This window comes from Saimiri boliviensis, chromosome 9, assembly GCF_048565385.1.
Source record: "Saimiri boliviensis isolate mSaiBol1 chromosome 9, mSaiBol1.pri, whole genome shotgun sequence".
Taxonomy (NCBI): Eukaryota; Metazoa; Chordata; class Mammalia; order Primates; family Cebidae; genus Saimiri; species Saimiri boliviensis.
Window position 1 is genome coordinate 8873548 of NC_133457.1, and position 26630 is coordinate 8900177.

The 26630-nt window shown below is 37.7% G+C and overlaps 1 protein-coding gene across 3 annotated transcripts in view; it reads right to left on the minus strand.

Annotated features, from left to right (window-relative positions):
* The window catches only part of CPNE4 (copine 4), a 488529-nt gene that overhangs the window by 131466 nt on the left and 330433 nt on the right, over positions 1-26630 (minus strand). For all 3 annotated transcript variants that reach the window (XM_074405452.1, XM_074405453.1, XM_074405454.1), the window contains exons 4-7: positions 24073-24144; positions 20988-21062; positions 9889-9972; positions 382-471 (exon numbers count right to left, since the gene is read on the minus strand). In XM_074405452.1, the coding sequence (XP_074261553.1) occupies positions 382-471; positions 9889-9972; positions 20988-21062; positions 24073-24144 (321 nt within the window). The remainder of the gene's footprint in view (positions 1-381; positions 472-9888; positions 9973-20987; positions 21063-24072; positions 24145-26630) is intronic.

The window sequence follows — 26630 nt, forward strand, 5'->3', positions numbered from 1 at the left end:
GACACAAGGAGGGGAGCACTACACACTGGGGTTCGTTGGGGGGAAATGGGGGAGGGACGGGGGAGTGGGGAGGTGGGAAGAGATAGCATGGGGAGAAATGACAGATACACGTGAGGGGAAGGAAGGCAGCAAACCACACTGCCATGTGTGTACCTATGCAACAATCTTGCATGTTCTTCACATGTACCCCAAAACCTAAAATGCAATAAAAAAAAAAGAAAAGAAAAATTCCAACTTCCAAAAAAAAAAAAAAAAAAAAAGATGAGAGGGTTGGGTACATTGTAAAGAAAACTTTGGGTTTGTCAATATTATTTTGAAAAGGAAGAGGAGGATTAAATGCATTTTTAAAAAAATCACATTTTTTGGACACAGATTTCTGACCTTTAGCCTGCGGTCTGGGTCTCCACTGCATAGAGAATTTACGGATACTTTGAATGATTTCCAGGCTGGGCTTAAGTTATTCATCACAACCTGGGAAAAGAAAGAGAGGAGTGGTGAGTGGGGGAGAAATGCTTGACATTTTTGAATTTCCACTTTAAAACTGCTTGAGGAAACCATTGTGATACCTATGAAAAGAACAATAGCCTGGAAGAGGTGCCTTAATAAAAACCTGATGTAGTAAATCTTTTAAGGGTGCCCACTAAGCAGGTCATTATGAGCAGAACTCCTGGGGTCACTGTCCTGGCTGTTGTTTCATGAATAATGCCAATAATATTTCCCAGTATGTGGATGCTGAGAATAATCCCTTCTTTATCAAAAGGGGATGAAAATAAGGAGGTAGGGTTGCCTCTGGCCATTGATAGAGGACTCTCAGTTCTGTAGGACTGTCAGTCTTATGGTATAAATTCTCTTCTTTTGGGGTCAGCAAAAGTAAAGACCCTTAGCAGGGGCGAAGGATATAGCAAGATAATTCTGCTGCTAAATAATTGCATGGTCTGGTATTCTGTGATCTTGAGTCACATCAGATTGCAAGTCAAAAGAAGTTTCTACAATAAAAATCCCAGGACCATACTTATACTAGCTTTTCACCAACTCGATTAGAATATCCTGGAAAGGCAGGACAGGGCAGATCTTAAGATTATAAACTATGTCTATAACATAGGAAAACCCTTTTAAAACCACTTTACTAACCACAAACGTGGTTAATACTGGCCTAAGAATCTGTATGAGTCAAATCTTATCCTGCCGTCACTATAGTTCAAATAATTTAATTTGGTTCTGAATGTATGAGTAGTTGCTCTGTGCCTAGCATTGTACTGTGTACTTGAGGGCAGGGGTTCCCAAAGTGTGGTTTCTGGACCAGCAGAAGCTGCATCACTGAAAACTTCTTAAAAACACAAATTTCTAGGCCCCACCCAGACCTACTGACAGACACTCTGGAGGTAGGCCTCCTAGGTAATTCTGAGGCACAAAGTTTCAGAATCACTGCTCTAGGAGATATACAAATAAAGTTAAACGGAATTCTGTCATATTGATTCTTCTACTGGGGAAGACTTTAGTTTGGGGAAGTCCTAGAGTTTTTACTATTATTATTTTTTGAGATGGAGTTTCACTCTTGTTGCTCAGGCTGGAGTGCAATGGCATGATCTCGGCTCACCACAATCTCCACCTCTTGGATTCAAGTGATTCTCCTGCCTCAGCCTCCCAAGTAGCTGGGATTACGGTTATACACCACCAAACTCAGTTAATTTTGTATTTTTAGTAGAGATGGGGTTTCACCATGTTGGCCAGGCTGGTCTCGAACTCCTGACCTCAGGTGATTCACCCACCTTGGCCTCCCAAAGTGCTGGGATTACAGGCATAAGCCACCACACCTGCCCTAGAATTTTTTTAAAAAATGAACTATCTATCTAAGTAACATGATTAATTTATAAGTGATTTCCCCCTTCTATTGGATTTCTTAATATAACTAGATCCTAGATTCATTATTAAATTTCTTCTAATGCATTGAAGTGGAGAAATAATGTTTCTGTGTGACTCTGTCATGCGTCCTAATACCCTGAGGATGATTAAAGTGATAACAAAAAGGAAAATTAGGTAAAATTGTTTGGGTTAATATAAATTTCCCAACTTTATATGAAAATGCTAAAAAGTGAAGATGTTTCATGCAACAATCTTGAAAAACTCAACTGCAACTAGAAATTTTCTCTGAAATTGAAATCTTTATGTGTGGTTGTGTGTATGGGTATACACATATGGTTGTATGTGTGTACCTGCAGGCTACCCACAAGTGAACAGTTTTGCCTGGTCTTTATTTTGTATCTATTGAGAAGGCAAGAGAAATCAATATCATGTTGCTTGACTCATTCGAAAACCTTGCAATCATGTTTCCTGTGAGACTTTAGGAGCACCTCAGCACTAAGGGGGGAAATTATAGAAATTCTTGAGAACAGGAGAATTTAGCCATATCAATAATAAGAAGAATGCTCTTGGGAACAAAGGAGAGGACGTTCTGGGAGAGAAGTACAGCAATAGTTATCATTTCAGTTTTCTATTCTTTTTGGTTACCTGTTACCTGAAGAATTTATCCTTTCTTTGTGTTACAAACATTCCACTTATACTGTTTTGGTTATTATAAAATGTATAATTAATTATTGTTGACTGTAGTCACCCTATCGTTCTGTCAAATACTAGATCTTATTCATTCTATCTAACTGTTTTGTACTCATTAACCATTCCTACTTCCTTCCTCCTCCACTACCCTTCCCAGACTCTGCTATCCGTCATTCTATTTTCTATCTCCATGAGTTCAATTGTTTTAATATTTAACTCCCACAAATAAGTGAGAACATCTGAAGTTTGTCTTTCTGTGCTTGGCTTATTTTTCTTAATATAAAGATCTCCAGCTTTATCCATGTTGTTACAAATAATTTGTTACAAATAATTTGTAACAACATGGATAAAACTGGAATTTTATACAGTGGAGTACACTGAACAGTACTTTCAGGAGTACTGACTAGTATTCTACTGTGTATATGTGCCACATTTTCTTTATTCATTCATCTGTTGATAGACTTGTACGTTGCTTCCAAATCCTAGCTATTATGGATTGTGCTGCAATAAATATAGGAGGGCAGATATCTCCTGTATATACTGATTTCCTTTCTTTTCGGTATATATCTATATTGGCAGTGTGAATCCTGGGTCATATGGTTGTTCTATTACTTAGTTTTTCGAGAAACCTCCAAATTGTTCTCCACAATGATTATACTAATTTACATTTCCACCAACAGTGTATGATGGTTCTCTTTTCTCTGCATCATTGCCAGTATTTGTTATTGCCTGTCTTTTGAATTTATCCAAAAAAGCCAAGCTTAAATGGAGTAATATCTCATTGTAGTTTTGTTTTGCATATCTCTGATGATCAGTGATGTTGAGCACATTTTCTCATACCTATTTGCCATCTGTATGTCTTCTTTTGAGAATTGTTTATTCAGATATTTTGCCCATTTCCAAACTGAATTATTAGATTTTTTTTCTCATAGAGTTGTTTGAGCTCCTTACAAATGTTGGTTATTAACCCCTTGTCAGATGGACAGTTTGCAAATATTTTCTCTTATCTGTGACCTTTCTCTTCACTTTGTTGATTGCTTCCTTTGCAGTGCAGAAGTTTTTTTTAACTTGAAGTGATCCCATTTGTCCGTTTTTACTTTGGTTGCTTGTGCTTGTGAGGTATTATTCAAAAAACCTTTACCTAGTCTAATGACTGGAAGAGTTTCCCTAATGTTTTCTTTTAGTATTTTCACAGTTCAAAGTCTTAAATTTATGTCTTTAATCCGTTTTGATTTTATTTTTGTATACGGTAAGAGATGGGGGGCTAGTTTCATTCTTCTACATATCGATATCCAGTTTTCCCAGCACCATTTATTCGAGGGACTATTCTTTCCACAGTGTCTGTTCTTGGCACCTTTGTCAAAAATGAGTTGAATGTGCATGTACAAATTTGTTTCTGGGCTCTCTATTCTGTTCCATGGGTGTGTGTGTCTGTTTTTATGCCAGTACCATGAGGTTTTGGTTACTATCTCTCTGTAGTGTAAATTAAAGTCAAGTAATGTGAGTCCTCCAGTTTTGTTCTTTTTGCTTAGGATAGCTTTGACTATTCTGGGTCTTTCATAGTTTCACATAAATTTTAGGATTGTGTTTTCTAGTTCTGTGAAGAATGTCATTGGTATTTTGATAGGAATTGCATTGACTGTAGATTGCTTTAGGTAGTATGCACATTTTAATAATACTAATTCTTCCAATCCCTGAACATCAACATTTTTTCATTGTATTGTGTCCTCTTCAGGTTCTTTCATTAATATTTCATAGTTTTCATTGTAGGCATCTTTCACTTCTTTGGTTAAGTAAATTCCTAGGTCTTTTATTTTATTTGTAGCTATTATAAATGGATTACTTTCATGATTTCTTTTTGAGATTGCTGCTGGAATATAGAAATGCTATTGATTTTTGTATGTTGATGTTGCATCTGCAGCTTTACTGAGATTATTAGTTTTAATAGTCTTCTGGTAGAGTCTTTAGGTTGTTCCAAATATAAGATCTTATCATCTGCAAACAAGGATAAATTGACTTCTTCGTTTTCAGTTTGAATGTCGTTTATTTCCTTCTCTCGTCTGATTGCTCTAGGTAGGACTTCTAGTTCCATGTTGAATAACAGTGATGAAACTGACATCCCTGTCTTTTTCCAGATCTCAGAGGAAAGGCTTTCAGTTTCTCCCCATTCAGTATGATACTAAGTGTGGGCTGTTGTATATGGATTTTGTTGTGTTGAGGTATGTTCCTTCTATATTCAGTTTTTTGCTTTTTTTTTAATCATGAAGGGATGCTGAAAAAAAATTTTTTTTTTGAGACAGTTTTTCACTCTTGTTGCCCAGGCAGGAGTGCAATGGTGTGATCTTGGCTCACTGCAATCTACACCTCCTGGGTTCAAGCGATTCTCCTGCCTTAGCCTCCAAAGTAGCTGGAGTTACAGGCATGTGCTACCATACCCAGCTAATTTTGTAGTTTTAGTAGAGATGGGGTTTCACCATGTTGGTCAGGCTGGTCTTGAATTCCTGACCTCAGGTGATCCACCCACTTTGGCCTCCCAGAGTGCTGGGATTACAGATATGAGCCACTGCGCCCAGCCGGGATGCTGAATTTTGTTAAATGCTTCTTCAGTATTAATTGAAATGAGCATATGATTTTTGTCCTTTATTCTGTTAATATGATGTATCATATTGATTGATTTGCATATATTAAACCATCCGTGCATGCCTGGGATAAATCTCACTTGGCCATGATGCATGCATGATCTTTTAAATGTGTTGAATTCAGTTTACTAGTATTTTGATGAGGATTTTTTTCATCAATGTTCATCAGGGATATTGGTCTGCAGTTTTCTTTTTTGATGTATCTTTGTATGGTTTTGATATCAGGGCAATACTGGACTCATAGAATGAATTTGGCCTTTCTTTTTTGAAATAGTTCAAGTAGGATTGGTATTAGTTCTTGAAATGTTTGGTAGAACTCTTATCTTTTACCCTTTCTACTCAAAATATTGGTAGTTTACACACCACAATAACAGAATTATGATATTCTGTGCTTTTCTGTGTATTGCTATTACCAGTGTATTTTGAACCTTCTGATGACTTCCTATTACTCATTACTGTTTTGTTGTTTCTGAATTGAAGAACTTCCTTTCTTAGTCATTGTAGGACAGTTCTGGTGTTAATCAAATCCCTCAGCTTTTATTTGTCTACAAAAGTTTTTCTCCTTCATATTGAATAATTATTTTGCTGGATATGCTATTCTAAGATACAAGTCTTTTTCTTTAGTACTTTAAATATGTTATACCACTCTCGGTTTTTACTGAGCATTCTGTGGTCAGATGTATTAGAGCTGTATTGCGTGTAATTTGTTTTTCTTTTCTTTGTTCCTTGTAAGACATTTTCTTTAGACCTTCAGGTTTGATTATTAACTGTCTTGAAGTCATCTTATTTGGGTTATATCTTCTTGGTGTTCTATAACCTTCTTGTACTTGAATGTTGTTATCTTTCTCCAAGTTTAGGATGTTCTCTCTTATTATCCCTTTGAATAAACTTTCTACCCTTATTTCTTTTTCTTCTTCTTCTTTATGGCCAGTAATTCTTAGATTTGTCCTTTTCAGGCTATTTTCTTGATCCTGTAGACATGCTTCATTTAAAAAATTTTTTTTCTCTCATCTCCTCTGATTGTGTATTTTCAAACAGCCTATCTTCAGACTCACGAATTCTTTCTTCTGCTTGACCAACTCTTCTGTTGAGAGACTCTGATGCCTTACTTAGTATGCCATTTGCATTTTTCAACTCTAGAACTTCTGCTTGATTTCTTACAATTATTTCAATCACTTTGTTAAATTTATTTGAAAGGATTCTGAATTCCTTCTCTGTGTTATCTTGAATTTCATTAAGTTTCCTCAAAATAGCTATTTTGAATTCTCTATCTGAAAGGTCACATACCTCTTTTGTTCCAAGATTGATCTCTGGTGCCTTATTTAGTTTGTTTGTTAAGGGTGTGTTTTTGTGGATGGTTTGCTGCTTGTACGTATTCACCAGTATCTGGGCATTGAAGAGTTATATATGTACTGTAGTCTTGGCAGTCTAGGCTTGTTTGTATTCATCCTTCTTGGGAAGGCTTTCCAGTTAATCAAAGGGATTTGGGTGTTGTGGGGTGTTTTTGTCACTGTGACTGTATCTGCATTAGGGGGCATCCCAAGCCCAGTGATGCTGGGCTCTTTCAGACTGGCAGAGGTACAATGGTGGTCTTGGATAAGAACTGGAAGAATTTCCTGGATTACCAGGTGGAAATCCTTCTCCTCTTCCTTTACTTTCTCCAACCAAATGGAGTCTCTCTGTAATGAGCTGCCTGGAGTTGAAGATGGGGCAACACAAGCACCCCTGTGGCTACCACCACTGGACTGTGCTGGGTCAGATGTGAAGCTTGCACAGCACTGAGTCTCACCCAAGGCCTGGGGTAACCACTGCTTGGTTACCACCTATGTTTACTTAAGGTACTCTACAGTCAGGAGATGGCACTACCAGCCAGGCTGTGTTCTTCCCTTTAGAGTAGTGAGTTCCTCCCAGTCCTAGGCAGGTGCAAAAATGCCATCTGGGCACCAGGGCTTAGAGTCAGAAACCTTAAGGACTCCACCTTGTGCTCTATTCTACTGTGCCTGCGCTAGCACCCAAGCCATAAGACAAAGTTTTTCCCACTCTTCCCTCCCCTTTCCACAAGCAGAGGAGCTTATCCCTTGGCCACCACCACCCTAGGACCACAGCAAGCACTGCCTGCCTACCACCGATGTTCACTCAAGGCCCAAATATTCTTTAGTCAACTTGTGGTAAGTACTGCCAGGCCTAGGACTCTCCCTTCAGGGAAATGGACTCCCTGCTCATCCAAAGCACATCCAGAAGTCCTATCCAAGAGCCAAAGCCTGTAATCGGGGATCCCAAGAGCCCAATTGCTGCTCTACCTCACTGTGGCTGAGCTGGTACCTAAGTTGCAAAACAAAGCCCCCTTTACTCCTCCATGTCCTTTGCTCAAGCAGAAAGAATCTCTCCCAGTAACCACCATAGCTGGGAATGCACTGTATCACATGTAAAGCCAGCATGTCTTTGTTTCTCACCCAAGGCCCACGGCGAGTACTGCCTGGCTACAATTGCTGATTATTTGGGGCCCAGGAGATTTTTAGTCAGCAGGTAATGGATCTTGCTTCCCTTCAAGGCCTGAGGCTTCCTTCTGGCCCAGGGTTTGTCTTGAAATGTCATCTGTTACCTAGGGCCTGGAATGGACCTAAGGATTCTGTCTGGTGCCCTATTCTATTGTGGCTAAGATGATATCCAAGTTGCAAGGCAAAGTTCTCTTTACACTTTCCTCTCCTCTCCTCAAGTGGGAGGAATAAGTGCCTCCTGGACCTGTACACTGAACTGCCTGGGGTATGGGATACGCATTCCCTGGTGGTGGTGCAGGCATTCCCTTGGTGATTTTGGCTGGTGTCTCACTAGGTTGCATGCCCCCAAGTCCACTGGCTATGAGCCCAGCAAAGCACCAGTACTTGCCCAGAAATTGCAGTATTTGGGGCTTAGATTGCCTTTCAGCTTTATTTAGGACCCCAAAATCCTTCAGTCTGCAGTGGCAAGGCTTGCCAGAATTCAGGTTTATGCTACTGAGATGGGTGATTCCCTCTGATTAGGACTGGTTTAAATTCTTCCTCTATGGGCACAGGATGAGTTATGCCCAATATTGCTTTCTGCTGTGATGGGGCAGCACTGAGTTCCAGTGCAAGGTCTCATAATCACTGCACTGTCTCTTCCCCAAGCACACAGATTCTCTATCTGCACCATGCAGCCACTGCCAAAGGGATAAAGGAGAAGTGGTTAAGCAATTCAAGAAGGAATGTCTTTCCTACGTCTTTCAGTGCCTCTTTCTGTAATACGATGTTAAAACCAAGTACTGGATGTTTACCTGATGTTTGGCTCTTATGAAGGTGCTTTTTGTGTGTGTGAAGAGTTGTTTTGGTGTTCCTATGGGGAGGACGATTAGAGGATGATTAGTGGAGGCTTCTATTTGGTCGTCTGGCTCTACTTCCCTCAAAATTAGTTTGTTTCACCTAAGGAAACTTAACGGGTGAAAAACTCCTTTTGGTGGTGGTGATGAGATGATACTGAGGGCAACTGTGCTAGCTGCACCTCAATTTATTCTTCAGGGATTAAGTTCCAAAGAATTACATTGTTCTATAGCATGCAGTAGACATACTATTTATATTAACACCATTTATTAATTCTTTTATTAAACACATTTTATTAGATATCAACTTTGTATCAGATGATATTCACAACTAGCCCATCCAAGTCTATTTAATTTTTGTCTACCATAACAAGGATGTGAAACATTCCCCTAACAACACCTGTAACTCTGTCACTTCAGGAAACTGGATTTCCAATGTGATGTTGTGGGAACATGGCAACTACACCTTATAAAAGTCCTGGGGGTTTCTTCTTTTTTTACTCTGCAACTGGTATGCAAGCATAACTGGATCTTCTCTCAATTCCAAGTCATTCAGCACAAATATATCACTTCCTCCTTATCAATGGACTTTACTACTACAGAATCCCTTTACAAGTAAAACAGAATGAAAAATGGAGATTGTGGTTAGTTGTTGAATGTATGTGTGGTAGTGGGTAACAGGGTAATAAGAGATAAAGTTGGGGCTACTTGGAGAAAGAAGAGGAATAGTGTGAAGGAGATACAGAGAGACCAAGTGGCTGCTAAGAAAGGTCAGGTATTCATATGATAGGACTGACATCAGTCCAATGTATGTACTTTCCCTAGGGAGGCAGATTGACTTCTCAAATTATCCTGAAGTTGAGTCAAACAACCTCAACTGAAACCTCAGCTCCACCCCTTGCTAGTTGTGAGACCTGGGAAAGTGAGTTAACCTCCTTAAAGTTCAGTTTCTTTAATGACAAAATGAGGGTCATTATCATCATCATCATGATGTATAAGGAATTTTTGTGAGAAATAAAATGATGTATGTAAATAACAGTCTAATGCTTGGCACCTAAATATCCTAATTAAATGTTGCTATTTATACTTTTACTATGAATAAGTTGCTAATTATCTGTTTTTAAAGTCAAAAACAGAAATTGGGGTTAGAGAGACTCTTCTGACAACTAAACTGAGGATTAAAAGTGAAAAAAAAAAAAAAAAACCACCAAGCTAAAAATAGCAGAACCTTCCTGAGGACATCGAAGACTTCAGGTCTAAGTGTATATCTATAGCCATTAAGAAATAAAAGCAGTTTCTCAAAACAGGTCAATGTATCATCTTAGGAGATAAGACGGCACAGCTGAAGATGACCCTTCTTACCTCAGTTCGGTGCACCAGCTGCTGAGTTGCATCGTCATTCATACGAAAAATTTCCAGAAATGGGTCAGATTTGCTGAAGAAATCCTAAAATACATAAAGATCAATGAATTGTTTTTCCTCCTGCATTTGATCTAGTCCTGATCAATAAGGAATATTTAATCAACAGGAAAACCCTCTTGATTTCCTATTGTCCGTATGTGGAAGGGAGGCCATGCTTGTCTTCTCTTGCTGCCCAATTCTACCCAAACTCTCTTCTCTTTACCTGTGATGATGTGCCTCACCCTTTCTTCCTTTGTTCCTCATCGCTGTGATCCAGCCTTGGCTAGAGTGAACTACACCCAGATGCTAAGTTCTTTGTAAAGTCAGTATGTGGTGAGTTGAAATTCAAAGTATCCTTCAAAGATCAATTCAAATTCCAGCTCTTTGAAAATCACTGTATCTGTTCCCTTAAATAGGTTCATTATAGTTACTGTAAAGTCTATTTAATGACTACAATGTCTGGATCACCTATAGGTCTGTTTTTATTATCTCTTTCTTGGTTCCACCTCTTGGTATGCTTATTAATTTTTTATTAAATAGTAGACAATGTGTAATGAAGATCATGAAGGTTTTTACATGAGTATTTAGCTTCTAGCAAGTGATTAGAATGGGAGAAATCTCCTGAATCCAATTAGGATTCAGCTATTTAGAGGTTGAGTTTCTTCGAATGTCTTTAAAGCCCCAGTGATTTTCTGATTCCCTTTACTCCTTGGGTATAGTCCTTAAAGGACCCTAACTGAAAACCTGAGTGTTCATGAGAGGTGTTTTTCCTTGACAAGTGTTCAATGCCATTTTTTATTTGTGAGACTCTCAAAGGCTCTGTTTATCTATTTCTTGGTTCTAGGTTTTTATTCAGTTTCTCTCTATGCTGCTTTTGCTAATTAGTGAAGGCCTTGAGATGATAAGCCACTAGGACTGCTGGACTACTTCTCTTCTCTGACACATCTATGAGTCTTTATCCCTTGCTCTCTCAACAGCCCTGAACTTCAGTTTTTCTTCCCAGTCTCATGAGACCACCAAAAGCTCTGCTCAGTTTCTGCTTCTTAGTAGCTTTTTTTTCTCTAGGTTTCCCAGCCTTTCTATCCACACTATTTTAGGAATCAGCCTTTAGGAATTCCCTTGAGTGGAAAATCTGCACAGAATGTCTAAATCACCTCCATGGGTTTCTCTTCTGCCCAGTTTCTTGACCCGTCAAATCTTCAATGCCTCAGGACTCTCAAATACATGTCTCTGGTATCTTTTCTAGTGTTTTGTTTGTTTTTAGTGAGAGAATGATGTACAATAAGTAAGTGCCTCATTGTTGGAAATGGAACCTATCTCTATCCCTTTTAAAAACTTGATTTTTACCCCAGTAGATTATAAATTCTCAAAGAGGAAGAACTTTATTTTTCTTTATATTTCTACTATTTCCTCAATGTTTTCCATAGTGTCTAGATTTTAGTAGCATACAATGTTTATTGAATGAATGAATAAATATATAAATAAGTGAATGAATACCTGGTATAGAATAGGAAGTTATCTGAGCAATAACCTTTTTCATCACACTTTTACTGTGTATTTCACCAGGAAATTTTTTTTTTCAGAAATCTAGACTTTAGCAAAGCAGAATTAAGCCCATGTTTGCCTTAAAAATCATTTTTTATTCCTAAAATTTAGCAAGCCAGAGTCAAACTCATTACTTTCCTTTGGTCTCTACTTCTAAATTTTTCCTTACTGTCAATGTCTTTACCAGCCATCCCAGTCTTCAGCTCAGCAAAATATCTGTAGGGCATATACTGATCATAGAGCTTTTGTGCTTGATGTTAAGATATAAGGACAGATAGAACTTGATCTCAGTCTTCCAAAGTACCATCTAGATTGCTGGTAAGAAAAGTATACAAATAAATATGATCCAGGTCTAGTTATAAATGAGTGAATGAATGAATAAATGAATGAAGGTACAAGGAGTATTGAGGGAAGAGAGGGGAGTTGATGAGTTTTGAACAGACATAGAGGGGGATACCCCAAGTAATTTAATTAGACTGTAGCTTAAGGAAGCATAGGGGAGGAGTTGGCAACAATGCTGGGAAAGTTGGCTCCATGACGTGAAGGGTCTTCAATGCTCATTTGAAGTCTTTGCACTGGCCTGGAGAGACAGGGAAAGCACTGAAGGATTTTGAGCAGAAAAGTAAAATATAGTTGGCTCTGTAGTGAAGAATGTCAGTCTAGAATCTTTGTAGGATAAAAGAGGAGATGAGAGGTGGGAATAACTATCTTACCCTTTGCTCTCCTTCCCACCCAACCAGGAACCAAACACCATACTCCGTAACACCCAGAGTCTGGACCATCCCCTACTATTCTATTTCTGAAGGTTATCAGATTACCACAGCCTTCATCTTGTCAAGAACCCAAAATGGTGGCTTTCATCATCATCTTGCCCTTCAAACATTGTCTATCCCCAAAATGGCCCATTTCTCTCTCAGACACACTTCTAGCTGATTCCCACCTCTATGCATTTACTCAATACATTTGCCCCTTAGGCCTACTTCTGTTTCTGTAGGCATCTTAAAAATCAAAACCTCTCCCTTCTCTGTTTCCATTATGGATATGGGCTACATTAGCTTGTTCCTATGTGCCCTTGGGCTCCTCTTGTAACTTCATGCTTTGCCTCTTTAAATAGATTATTGGTCCCTCAGGGGATTGCTAACTACAATGTAAGAACTTTCTCATTTTTTTCCTTTTTACTGATAATTGAAAACTTTTGTTACCATCACTTTTATTTAAAAATGAAAAATACAGAAAAAGAGATGACAAAAATAAAAAAAAGGAAAAAAGAACCCATAATTCCATAGCCATCAATAGTATTTTCGTAAATCTTTTTCTAGACTCTACATATACTTTTCTTTCTTTTAAAAAAATTTTGTAATCATGATCTATCTACAATTTAGTACCCTATTTCTTTTGCTTGTTGTATATTTATTTGTTACATATTGCAATGTTTTTTCTACTTTATTTCACATTCTTTTTAAATATCATGAATGAATTAGGCAAAACGTTATTGTCAGGAGGGCATGCAATAAAGTCAAAGAAAGAAAGGTCAGGTACGGTCTCTGCCTATAAGTAACTGAAAATCTATATGCAGCACACTGGCTTTAGCATTGCATTCAGATCTCAACTATATCATATATAATCTGTATAACTGTGGACAAAATATTTAATTTCTCTAAGACTTAGTTTGCCATTTGTAATGGAAGGGGTATCATCTTTTGCCTCATAGTGACATAGGAGAATTAGAGCTGCTGGTGCATGGGAAATGTTGAGTCCAGTGTCTGGTACACGGTGAGGAAAAATGTTAGCTGCAAAAATCCTCAACAAAATACTAGCAACCCAAATCCAGTGGCATAACACAATTTAATCTATCACAATAAAGTATGCTTTACTCCTGGGAAGCAAGGTTGGTTCAATATACACATATCAAAAACCCCATATGATCGTCTCAGTAGATCTAGAAAAAAAGGTTTTGATAAAATCCAACATCCCTTCATGATAAAAACCCTCAATAAACTAGACAGTGAAGGGACATACCTGAAAATAATAAGTGCCATCTATGACAAACCAAAAGCCCAGGGCAAAAGCTTGGCTGTTGGTTTGTCATAGATGGCACTTATTATTTTTTTGCCCATACTTAAAGGGCAAAAGCTTGAAGCATTCTGCTTAAGAGCAGGAACAGCCAGGTGCGGTGGCTCAAGCCTGTAATCCCAGCACTTTGGGAGGCCGAGGTAGGTGGATCACGAGGTCGAGAGTTCGAGACCATCCTGGTCAACATGGTGAAACCCCGTCTCTACTAAGAATACAAAAAATTAGCTGGGCATCGTGGTGCATGCCTGTAATCCCAGCTACTCAGGAGGCTGAGGCGGGAGAATTGCCTGAACCCAGGAGGCGGAGGTTGCGGTGAGCCGAGATCGCGCCATTGCACGCCAGCCTGGGTTAACAAGAGCGAAACTCCATCTAAAAAAAAAAAAAAAAAAAAAAAAAAAAGAGCAGGAACAAGACAAGCATGTTGACTCTCACCATTCCTGTTCAATACTACAAGTCCTTGCCAGAGCACCCTGGCAAGAGAAAGAAATAAAAGGCATCCAAATAGGAAAAGAAGTCCAATCGTCCCTCATTGCTGATGATATCAGTCTATACCTAGAAAATCCTAAAGTCTATGCCAAAAGATTCCTAGAACTGATCTTCCACAAAGTTTCAGAATACAAAGTCAATGTACAAAAATCAGTAGCATTTCTATGCAAGGTGAGAGCTCCATCAAGAACACAATCCCATTTACAATAGTTACAAAAAAATGAAATGCCTAGGAATACATCTAACCAAAGAAGTAAAAGATCTCTACAAGGAGAACTACAAAACACTGGTGAAAGAAATCACAGATGACACAAACAAATGGAAAAATATTCCACACTCATGGATCAGAAGAATTAATATTGTTAAAATGGCCAGCAATCTACAGATTCAATGCTATTTATATCAAGCTACAAACATCATTTTTCACAGAATTAGAAAAAGCAATGTAAAATTCATATGGAACAAAAGGAGCCTGAATCGACAAAGTAATCCTAAACAGAAGGAACAAATCCAGAGGCATCACATTACCCAACTTCAAACTACACTGTAAGGCTGCAATAACCAAAGCAGCATGGTACTGGTACAAAAACAGACACCTAAGACCATGGAACAGGATAGAGAACCCAGAAATAAAGCCACATACCTACTGCCATCTCATCTTCAACAAAGTTGGCAAAAATAAAAAAGGAAGAAAGGGCTCCCCACTCAATAAATAATGCTGAGATAATTGGCTAGCAATATGCAGAAGAATGAAACTGGACCCTTACATTTTACCATATACAAAATTTAATTTAAGATTGAATAAAGCTTAAAATGTAAGACCTCAAACTATAAAAATCCTAGAAAAGAACCTATGAAATATCCTTCTGGATGTTGGCCTTGGCAAATAATTTATGGTTAAGTACTCAAAAGCAACAAAAACAAATTGCAACAACAACAAAGATACTGACAAGTAGGACCTAATTAAACCAAGGAGCTTCTGCACAGTTAAAAAAACAAAAAATCAAAAAACAAAAAACTATTAACAGAGTAAACAGGTGATCTATAGAGTGAGAGAAAATATTACCAAAGATCTAATATTCAGAATCTATAAGGAACTTAAATAATCAATAAGCAAAAATATAAATAAATAACCCAATTAAAACTTGGGCAAAGGACATGAGCAGACACTTCTCAAAAGACAACGTACCAGTGGTCAATGAACACATGAAAAAATGTTCAGTTTCACTGATTATGAGAGAAATGCAAATCAAAACCACAATGAGATACCATCTCACACCAGTCAGAATACCTATCACTAAAAAATCAAAAAATAACAGATGTTGGTGAGGCTGTGGGGAAAAGGAAACACTTTTGTAGGAATGTTGGTAGGAATGTAAGTTAGTTCAGCCACTGTGGAAAGCACTTTGGAGACTTCTTAAAGAACTTAAAATGGAACTACGATTCAACCCAGTCATACTATTACTGGTATATACCCAGAGGAAAAGAAACCATTCTGCCAAAAGGCGTATGCACTCATGTGTTCATCACAGCACTATTCACAAGAGCAAAGGCATATAATCAATCTAGGTGCCAATCAATAGTGAATTGGATAAGGAAAATTTGGTGCTTATATACCATAGAATACTACAAAGCCATAAAAAATTAATAATGTTGTTTGTAACACCCTGGATGCAGCTGAAGGCCATTATTCTAAGGAAATTAACAGAGCAGCAGAAAATCAAATACCACATGTTCTCACTTGTAAGTGAGAGCTAAATATTAGGTATGCATGGACATAAAGATGGGAACAATGGACAATGGTGACAACTGGAGCAGGGAGAAAGGGAGGGGAGCAAGAGCTGAAAAACCACCTATTGAGTGTCATGCTTACTACCTGGGTAATGGGATCATTTGTACTCCAAACCTCACTGTCATGCAATATACTCATGTAACAAACCTGCACATGTAACCCCTGATCTAAAAATAAAAGTTGAATTCTTAAAAAAAAAAAGTTGGCTGCTATGATGATTATCAATAGAAGAGAAAATTCATGAAGACACTTTGTAAAAAATGATACAAGTATCAGAGATGATTACTATTAAGAAGGTATCTGATTCATGGAAATGAAATAATTCATAAGTACCTCAGTATCTCAAGTGCACACTCAGAAATTCATAGCTTCAAAACATCAACTCGGGTCTAATTGTGTGGTCACATTAATCAGGAATTTTCAGCTTTGTAAACTTGATTATCAGCACTAAGGTGGCCACTGGGACAGTTCAGTGCAATAAAGATGAATGAATTGGGCATTTTACTGAAGTTTTGCTGTGGTAAAATTCTTTAATAACACAGAGACCATATTATTCTGCTTTCTTAGTTTGATATAAAAGAAATTTAGTTAAGTGAGAGGGTGATAAGCAATTAGGAAGCAATGTATATGTATAACAGTGATCTTGTAAATAGAATATTGGACCTAGAAGAAATTATCTGAAAGACGCAGGCATATCCAGGCTTTATGGCTTACTAGTTTTGTGAATCCGGGAAATGTCTTAACTGAGTGTGCTTTATCTGTAAAATGGAAATAAAGATACTAACTTTTAGGAATACGCTTATGAGTTTGGGGGATAACATAGGTTAGACACCTGACACTTGGCACATTATAGATGCTCAGTAGTTATGAGTTTTCTATCATTAATGCAGACTAGATTACAGTTTCTAAGCAGGCATACTTAAACAGTAAAATCACAGCACATTAGGGAGAGATTTTACATTGTTTTAGAGTAGGGGTCAGCAAACTATGGCACATGAGCCAAATCTGGCTTCCTGTTTGTTTTTGTGAATCAAGTTTTACTGGAACACTGCCACACTCATTCATTTTTGCATTGTTTACAGCTGTTTTCATGCTTCAAAGGTAGAGCTGAGTAGTGGAGACAGAGATCATGTGTCCTGCGAAACCTAAAATATTTACCATGTAGTCCCTTATTAAAAGTTGGCTAACCTCTACTTTAGAGACAGATGTGTTTACTTATGTTGCATCCCATCAAACTAGCATCATGGGAACACTAAAAATGCAGTCTATAATTATCACTGTTACATATGTGGAGACCACAAGTGTGAGATTTAGTTCCAATGCACCAATATGAATACTTTCTCAAGAATGGGAAGAGGAAGAATCTTTTGTCAGCTTGAATGCTGCAAAGTGATTATTACATTTCTGCCTCTACTTACTTGTTAGATTAACTGCCAACTAGTTGCTAATGTAACAAATGTGTTTTAGAAGTTAAAAAGTCCCTTTCTTTTTATTTTATTTTATTTTTTTCTTCATTTTTTTAAAATTGCATTTTAGGTTTTGGGGAACATGCGAAGAACACGCAAGATTGTTGCATAGGTACACACATGGCAGTGTGATGTGCTGCCTTCCTCCCCATCACCTGCACCTGGCATTTCTCCCCATGCTCTCTCTCTCCAACTCACCCCCCACCAACTTTCTTTACTAAGTGATTGCATTAACATCAGATAAATAAGTTACTTCTCACAAACCTAAGCTATTTTATGTGCTCTCATTGAAGTGTGGGGAGATGATTGCTAGGCTGCTGAAAGACAAATTAAAAATGACTCTTTCTGTCAAAAAGAATGGTGCATTTCTCTGTTGCTATGGTTCACAAAAGTACTTAATGGTTTCTCATATATCCTGTAACAGGGGTTCTCAAACTTCTGGTCTTAAGACTCCTTTACATTCTTAAAAATTACTGGGGCTCCCAAAGAGCTTTTGTTTATGAAGGTTGTATGTATTAATATTTATCATATTATAAAACTGTTAAATTGTTACAATATTTGTTATATTATTTAAAAAATAATAAACCTACTACATCCTAACAAAAATAGTATTTTAATGGAAATATTTATCATAATTATATTTTCCAAACTTAAAAAATAGTGAGAAGAATGGCATTAGTTTACATTTTTGCAAACCAATTTAATGATTAGCTAATAGAATGCAGCAGAATCCTCATATTTGTGCTGTATTCAATCTATTGTTTTGAGGCAACATATAGCCTCTGGAAAATGCCACTGCACATGCATAAGAGAATGAGGGTGAATAACGAAAATTATGTCTTAGCATTATTACAAAAACGGTATTGACCTCATGGATTCCCTGCAAAGGCACTGGGTCCATGCATCACACTTGGAGGACTGCTGCCTGACCTTCTCTCTTACCTCCCCTCTTCCTGGCTTCCTACTTCCCTGAAATACATGAAAGCATTTCCAAGTCCTCCATATTCTGAGACCAAACCACCTTCTATTCATGAACTCTGTGCTTCAAAAGACTTAGATTTTATCACAGTTTGACTGAATCCCTCTCCTGCACTGATTTCTTTTATGAGTGTGTGCTTGTGTGGCTTTCGGTAAGTCATTTTACATCTCTGAAACACAAAACTTGCATCTATAAAAAATAAGGCAGTTGGATTATACAGGGGCTTTTTACCTGAAGTGTGTAGACTCCTGGGGGCTACCAGAGTTACTGCCAAGGGACTGCAGATCCAGATGTCCTACAACCATTGTCTGAAGTAGATAGAGCATTTTTTTCCCTACATATTCATACTTTAATTTTTAAATATATGTAGAAACTAGTTACTTTTGTGATACTCATTAACACAATAAAATTAGGAGGATTATTTTATAGTAACTTTTAGTCATACAGTAAGTTTAACTAGATACAGTAAGTTTTAACAGCTAACATGTAGGTAGCTATAACAAATATTTTTAATGCTAAAAGCTAGAAAAGAGTCCTCCTTGAGAGCATCTGGGAATTATTTTTCCAGCTGTGACATGAAATAATTGTACTATTTTATTCTATTTCTATCACAAAAATATTGTGGCAGATTGCATTTTGTAAACTTGCCCACCACAAGTTCATAGTCCATCTGCTTTTTCTACAGTATGATTTTGCCACTGCCCCAGCATGGTGTGGAGTTCTAGAATCTGGGCTGACCTTATGACTCACTTCTAACCAAAAGAATGCAACAGAAGTGATGACAATGACTTCCAAGTTCAGGAAGGGTGAGAAAAGGCCATGGAGCATCTCCCTTGTTCTCTTGAGATGCTCTTTCTGGGAGAAGCCAGATACACTAAAGGAAGTGTGACTACCCCAGGACCACCATGTAGGCACTCTGGTGGACTGTTCCAGCTAAGTGCGGCCATTCAGCCATCTCATGTACCAGGCATGTGAGTAGCGCTAGTGTGGACCATCCAGATAAGTTCATCTACCAGCTGAATACCACTGAGTGACTTGCATCAACATCATAGATGGCAGAACTGCTCAATTGAACCCTGACTGAATTTCTGGCCCTCAAAATCATTCACTATAACAGAATACCTCTTCATTTAAGTTGCCAGGTTTGGGATGGTTTACCATGCAGCAATAAAAAACCAGAGTGGTAGTATTATGTCTTTGGGTAAATCATTATAACTTGCTGAGCCCTTGTTTCCTGAAGAGGCTGTGTGAAACGATCTTTATGGTATCATTTAACTCCTCAATTCTACAACTTTGCCCTCTTTCCATCTGAGACCATTTACCTCCCAGTCCAAACTGGAGCAAATGCCTCTGATTTGTTCTCTGAATTACTAAGGATCTGGACATATAGCCACATTTGAAGGAACTGGGGTGTCCAGGACTGGGGCAGTGAGGCTTAGCAATGATCAGGGCCCTGCACAATCAGTACAGCCAATAGTGGGAATAGCCATTTAGAACCATTTTAAATGCTTCAGGGGGCTCTTTCAGTTCTATGAGCAAGTATTCACTTGACTAAAGAGAAACTGCTCAAACACTTCAAAGCTAACTGGTCCAAGAAACCTCCAAGTCCCCTTTTACTGTAACATAAATCAGTTAGAGGAAAAATCAGAGGTACTTAAGAGCCTACTAAGCATAGAGAAACCATTATAAGCCATTAAGCAATTAGCTTAAAACTGCTATACACTGACCCAATGGCTTATAATAGCGCCAGGAAGATACTACAAAGTGTTTTGTGAGTTCTTCTGAAACTTGGGGAGATGATAAAGGGGAAGGAGTATAACAGTTATGAAAAGGTGAAGTTAAAAGCTCGCTCCCAACTGACATCAATGCACACTGCAGTTCCCAGCACCTAGTTCATGCTAATGTTAAAAAGGTAGCAGTTTGTGATGGCTTCACATAATCTACTCAAGATACTTTTAAAATCCAAATATAATTAGTTTGTAAGGATAAAGTATTTCTTGATGTCCCCAGGTAGAATAAGTTGGCCTTACTAGGACACACTATTATATATCACTTATCACATTCTATTATGGTTATAGTATTACTATATCATTGTTTTTTAGATGTATGTTTCACTTCAATGATGAATTCCAAGTTGCAGATATGAGAGTGGAATGTCTATTTTTGATATGTCTTTTTTCCAGAATCTCATGCATAACAAGCACCCAACAAAGGTTTGGAAAAATAATGACGAATGAGTGAACAAAGGAATAAATATAAGAGTGAACCAGTGAATGCATAAAGGGGTTCAGTATTAATACCTAATAAATAGGAGCTGTACAATGAATAAATGTGATACTGTATAAAAAGATCTTAACCCTGTACTTGGCCAACATAAGTGCTTAATAAATGTCATTTCTCTCCCCTTTCACATCTTCTCCTCTCCCTTAGAATGCCCCTAGAAATGGAGTTAAATAATGTTTACCTGTGCACATGTGACCTGTGGCATTTGGAAACAGTCTTGGTGTAATAAAATTGTCCTGTTTTAATTATAGTCCCTTCCCCTTCTCATTAATCGTTTCTTAGTTTGGGGAAAATCTTACTTTGCAGACCTCTCTGAATTTTTGGATCTGTTTGATAATGTGGGTGAAAAGGAAAAAATAGCTGCAGGGGGAAATCTGATTAAACTGTGTGCTAGCTTTATTACCTCCTTCAATAAGGTTAATGCCGAACACTTTACCTTGTCATCCAATTTTCGTGCATTGAATGCAAGCTCAACGTAGTCATCATTGCCAGATAATTCTTCAGCAATCACCTAAAGGAAAAAGCACACATCAGCTGCAGTAGAGGGTGGATTCCTCAGTTCCAAAACCCATGAGCAAATTTAGCTCCTGTTTGGTTCAAAACTCAACAGAGACAAATGTTGGGCAAGGAGTTTTTTTCACAACCTTAATGACTATAGCACAGCAATTCTAGATATTCAAGGGAACTCCCTGGAATAGACAATGGTGAATAACTATACACCATTTATGCTGAGCAAGAGAACATAAGAGATGGGACCCAAGCTGGAGGAAAAATAGAAGAACAGTTTGGAAGAGCTTCTTCCTTTGAAGGTCACATGATATTGGATAGTATTTCTATAATGAACTACAATTTTTCCCCTTTGGTAAGTTATAGAGAAGGAAGAACAATAATATTTCTTTATTGTTCTGAGTGAGACCAACAAGAAATGGTGGCATAAACTAGCTTCTATGTCAAACTTTTCTAATTTCTATTTTTCAAAAGACTGTCCCTGGGTTTTCTGAGATGAGGATATGTGTATATGTAAGGATCTAAGCCCTAATACCCAAGTACGGATCATTCCTACAAAGATTTTGATATAACAAATCACTGACCAAAAGGCTTTCTCATAACAGTTAAATCTCCAATACTTAATAGTTAGTGACTCTCAACAAAGCCTTGGAGCAGAAATTGGTGGAGAAAGTCAGGAGAAAAATAATGACAACAAAAACAACAAAAATCTAGGGGCCAGTCAAGTTGCATATAAATTAAAACCTTTATAAATAATGTTAGGATTTACCAGGTATTCTCTGGCCCTTCTTATCCTTTATCCTGATAGGCACATGGGTCCGCTTATCAAATTGCTTATGTCAAGATACTCAGATTTAATTCAGTTTTACCTCTTCTATCTGAGCTCAACAATTCCATTATGAGTTGGCTCCACACGCTCTCAATAGTCACTGGTAGCAATCCAAATATTTTGGAAATTTTAAGTTATTTTCATCTAATCTTAAAGCTAAGATGGCTGCCTTAAGAAAGATAGACCCAAAAATGTATGGGCAACTGAGAATAGAGAACGTGAGTCCAGGTATACAGGAAAAACTCCAGTGCTTGATAACCCAAGAACTATCATAATTGTATTTTTCATTTGGTCCTCTTTCATCCCTTACCACCTTAATGCCTCTTATGCTTTATTTCAGTGCTGATCCTTAACTATTCTGTGGTCACAGACACCTTTGGAAAACTGATGAAAGTTCTGATTTTCTCCATCTGCAGAGACCTAGAAAATTTCATGTACTTTTTCAAGGGTTTTCTAGAAGCTATGAAAGCCAATGTTTTGATCTAAAGACCCAAAATTAAGAGGACTATTTAAATATTTAAAATTAAGAAAAAGATCATACTTTTCTGGGATGTGTAGAGGAAGAAAGTCTCAGACTATCTCAGAGAAAATATGGCAAGATGAGATTTTGTTCTTTTGAGAAAGAACCATAGGAAACTCATACCCGTATCTACTGGGTTTGTGGGCTTTGGGAGTGAACCCGTGGGTCCACGGCTTTTTAGAGCACCATTAGGGTCTTCAAAGACCACTTGACTCATGGCTGAAGATGAAAAAGCTTTAACATGGCAGTATCATTTAAAATATTCAAGCAATAAACTCAGGTAAGTTATTGTGAGAATTGCCACAACTTTCACTGAGAACACTTTTGAATTTTTTCCTGTGCTGAAAAAAAAAAAAGTTCAGGGCCAGGCACAGTGGCTCACAACTGTAATCCCAGCACTTTGGGAGGCCAAGGTGGGTGGCTCATGAGGTCAGGAGTTTGAGACCAGCCTGGCCAACATGGTGAAACCCCGTCTCTACTAAAAATACAAAAATTAGCTGGGCATGGTGGTGGGCACCTGCAATCCCAGTTACTCTGGAGGCTGAGGCAGGAGAATTGTTTGAACCTGGGAGGTGGAGGCTGTAGTGAGCCAAAATCACACCATTGCACTCCAGCCTGGATGACAGGGCGAGACTGTCTCCAAAAAAAAAAAAAAAAAAAAAAAAATCAGTTTCTCTCTAGTTAAAAAGGAGTGTTCAAAAGAACTCAAGAGGTTTGCTTCCTGGCAATTCGCCTTTCTAGCAATTCAGAATTTCCTTGTAGGTTTTTTTCTACTTTTTTTTTTTTTGCTTGTATTTAATTTTTTAATTTTTTTGGTCCATACATTCAAATGGTTGGCCCACATTCTCTACCTTTCTCAAGAGGCAGAGAATGTCTAAGACATCTCTAATAGAAGATGTCAAAGTTCCAAATACCAGGAGTTCTATTTGAAAATTTAAGCTCTTATTTAGAAATACTTCTAGTATTACCCAGTAGAACATTCTAGAATTATAGAAATGTTTTATAATCTGCACTATCCCATATGGTAGCCGCTAAACACCTGTAACTACTGAGTACTTGATATGTGACCAGTGTGATTAAGAAACTGAATATTTACTTTAATTTTAAATAAAATTAAAATTTTATTTTATTAAAGTATAAATAATCTCATGTGGCTAGTGGCTACTAAATCACACAGTGAACCTCCCAACTATTATATCAAAGAGGAGAGTTAAATGTTGAGCTCTTTCTTTCTTAGGCAACAAACCAAACCTTAAAGTAAATGCTATCAAAGCAAAATTTTAATTCTCAAAATAAATGAGAGACAAGGACAGGTATTTCTGATGATCTGAAAATGTTAGACAATTCCATATTCTTACTGCTCTTGGCAACTACACCTTGCTCCTCCACTAAAATCTACCTTGCAATTGCAGAAGTGCTTACTAGAATTAAATAACCTTAGTTCCAAATGCTTTTTCTTTATCATTTTTCCTAGAGGTAGAAGGATCAAAATTGTATTGTCAGGAAAGAGAAAGAAAGAAAAATAAGGGAGTGATTTCAGTAGTTCAGTAGTTATGAGACCAACTCCCAATATCAGAAAGTCAGCTTCCCAATTGCCTGGTTGGGCGGCCAGTCTGCCCAGGCTCTCCACTCAGGCAGATGGCTGCTCAGGGAGGGCTTGCTTACCGTGATGGAGGATTTTCCTGCTGTGTTCCCATGCTTCAGCAAAGATTTGGACAGCTTTCTCTGGGAAACAATCTGCCAAAAAGGAAACAAAAGGTAGAGATACCAGTCATTTAACTAAACATCTTTTTTTTTTTTTTTTTAACAAAACTCTGCATTCACATTTGTGTGAATTTATATTTCAAAGTTTGTTAATGAGCTTCTTCTAACACGGGTTATTCCCTTTTTCTTCTTATGGTGTGTGACATAAGAGAGTGAGTGAACATGTAGTCAATTGGGAGGTGACTTAATTGTTGAAGGATTTATATCAAAATTAGACAGATAACCTTGTATATGTACATTAAAACAAAGCAGGTAAAGTTTCAAAATGATCTCAAACTTAGCATTAAGCCTCCAGGCAAAGTGGGGTATAGGATACAGGGAGGTAAAGGAACTGAAGGGCTAAATATAACCTCTAGACTTCTATTTTTAATATATTCATTAGGAAGCCATAAAGTAAGTCATTAGAAAACGGATGCTCAGACAAGCCAATAGGAGCAATTGGGGTTCTCCTCATGATTCAATGCCAATGCACCTGTGCAATGACAATTAAAATCATCATCATATTGAAAGCTATTCCTAGGAGAACATGCCCTGTTATGTTTTTCCTCTTTCTTCCTTTTTTGAAAAAGAAGTTTGACAAGGGATTGAGGCCATGATTGGTTGGCAACCCATGAGTCTCAAAAAAGAAAAGGGTTAAAAGAACCAAGTTAAAGCTACACTCATGCTAAGAGGGAACATCAACCATTGAGGCTGGAAGCTTCTATTTAACATGGTCTACAATGATCCTAGCTTCCTAGTATTCATGCTATTGTGTAATATTCTCCCCTCAAATGTGGGATAGACCCAGTGATTTGCCTCTAAAAAATAGAATAATACAAAAGTGATAGGATATCACTTCTGAGATTAGGTTACAAAAAGACTGTGACTTTTTACCTTTTATCACTATCTTAAGTTAGATGATATCTTCTATCTTACCACTATCTCTCATTCCTTCCTGTCTTTCAGAGCCTTTGCTCTGAAGGAAGCTAGCTGACAGCCTATGAGTAGTCCTATAGACAGACCCATGTGGCAAGAAACTGAAGTCTCTGGCTAACAGCCAGGAGCATAAGCCTGGAATAAGATTCTCCTCTAAGTTGAGCCTTGAGATAACTGCATCTTGATTGCAGCTTCATGAGAGACCCTAATCCAGAGGATGCAGAAAAGCTGTACCCTGATTCCCATTTTACAGAAACTGAGATAATAAATGTTTGGTTTTTTAAGCTCTCAAGTTTTTGAGTAATTTTTTATTAGCAGAAAGCAATGATGCAGTCCATATATTATTCACAGAAAGACAAGAAAGGAGATCACCATGAGAGGCTAGTAGATAAACTTATTCTTTGAAATCTTAATATATTTTTGTTTCTGTGTTACAGCAATGAAAATACCAAGCCTTTACTTGTGCCAAATGCAAGAAGTCCAGAGAACTTCCCTAAGACAAGCAGATTTAAAGATCCTGATGTTCAGTCTGCTATAATCTGAAGAGAAAATATTTCTGTAAAAAATCACCTGGTGATGATGATTATGATGATGATGATGATGACAATGATGATAGCAGTGTAGCAATAGAAACTCCCACTTATGGAGTACATATTATGTTGCAGATGCCTTATTCATTCCACAAATATTTATTTGGCCCCCACTGTATGCTAGACTTGGTGGTAGACACTAAGAATAGTGTGGTAAGTAAAATCAGATGCAATGTCTAATCTCATGGAGCTTACAGTTACTCTGCAGGTTTGTTTGCTTGTTTTTCCCACCAAGTGAAGTGAACACACATGAGTAAATAACAAAACAAGGGTCATCTGTAACCAGTAGCCAGGTCAACACCGGACTAAGGAAAGGCAACATATCCCATTTCCCAAACAAATCTGGTCTCAGAAATACTACTGTCCACTGTCATTGTGTTTCATCCACATTGGTCACCTACTCCCTTGATGCCAGAAGACCCCAACAACCCTCTCGGCACTATACTAACCCACACATTGCATTAGCAGGTGTGGCAGACCATTTTTTACAGACAGTGTCTTACAAGATTCACAGTATCTTCATTCAAGGAAGAGTAGAGGAGACTTAGCTAAAGAGAACCTGGATAGCCATAGTTCTTTCTCCTTGCTCTTAACTTATCTAGAAATACCAATATTTCCATTTGCAGGGAATGAAGAAAATGCTACTATATACAAGCTTGTACATTTTGCAAATGCTAGGAAGATAAGCAATTTCCCAGGAAACATCCCATCTTAGGAAATGGGCATTTGGGTATACAAGTGGCTAAACAAGAATAAAAAAAAAAAAACAACGAACTTGTTTTACAGCCTGCAGATTTCCATCTCAGCGCCAAAGAATGAATAATAATCAGGGTTTTAAAGTTTTCATTGTAATAATGACGGATAAGCAATGAGTTGCTAGTGATGTTGCCATTCTCAGGACAGTTGGGCAAAAATAGCAAGGAAGCCCAGCTCAAGCAGTGATCTGTAGAGAAA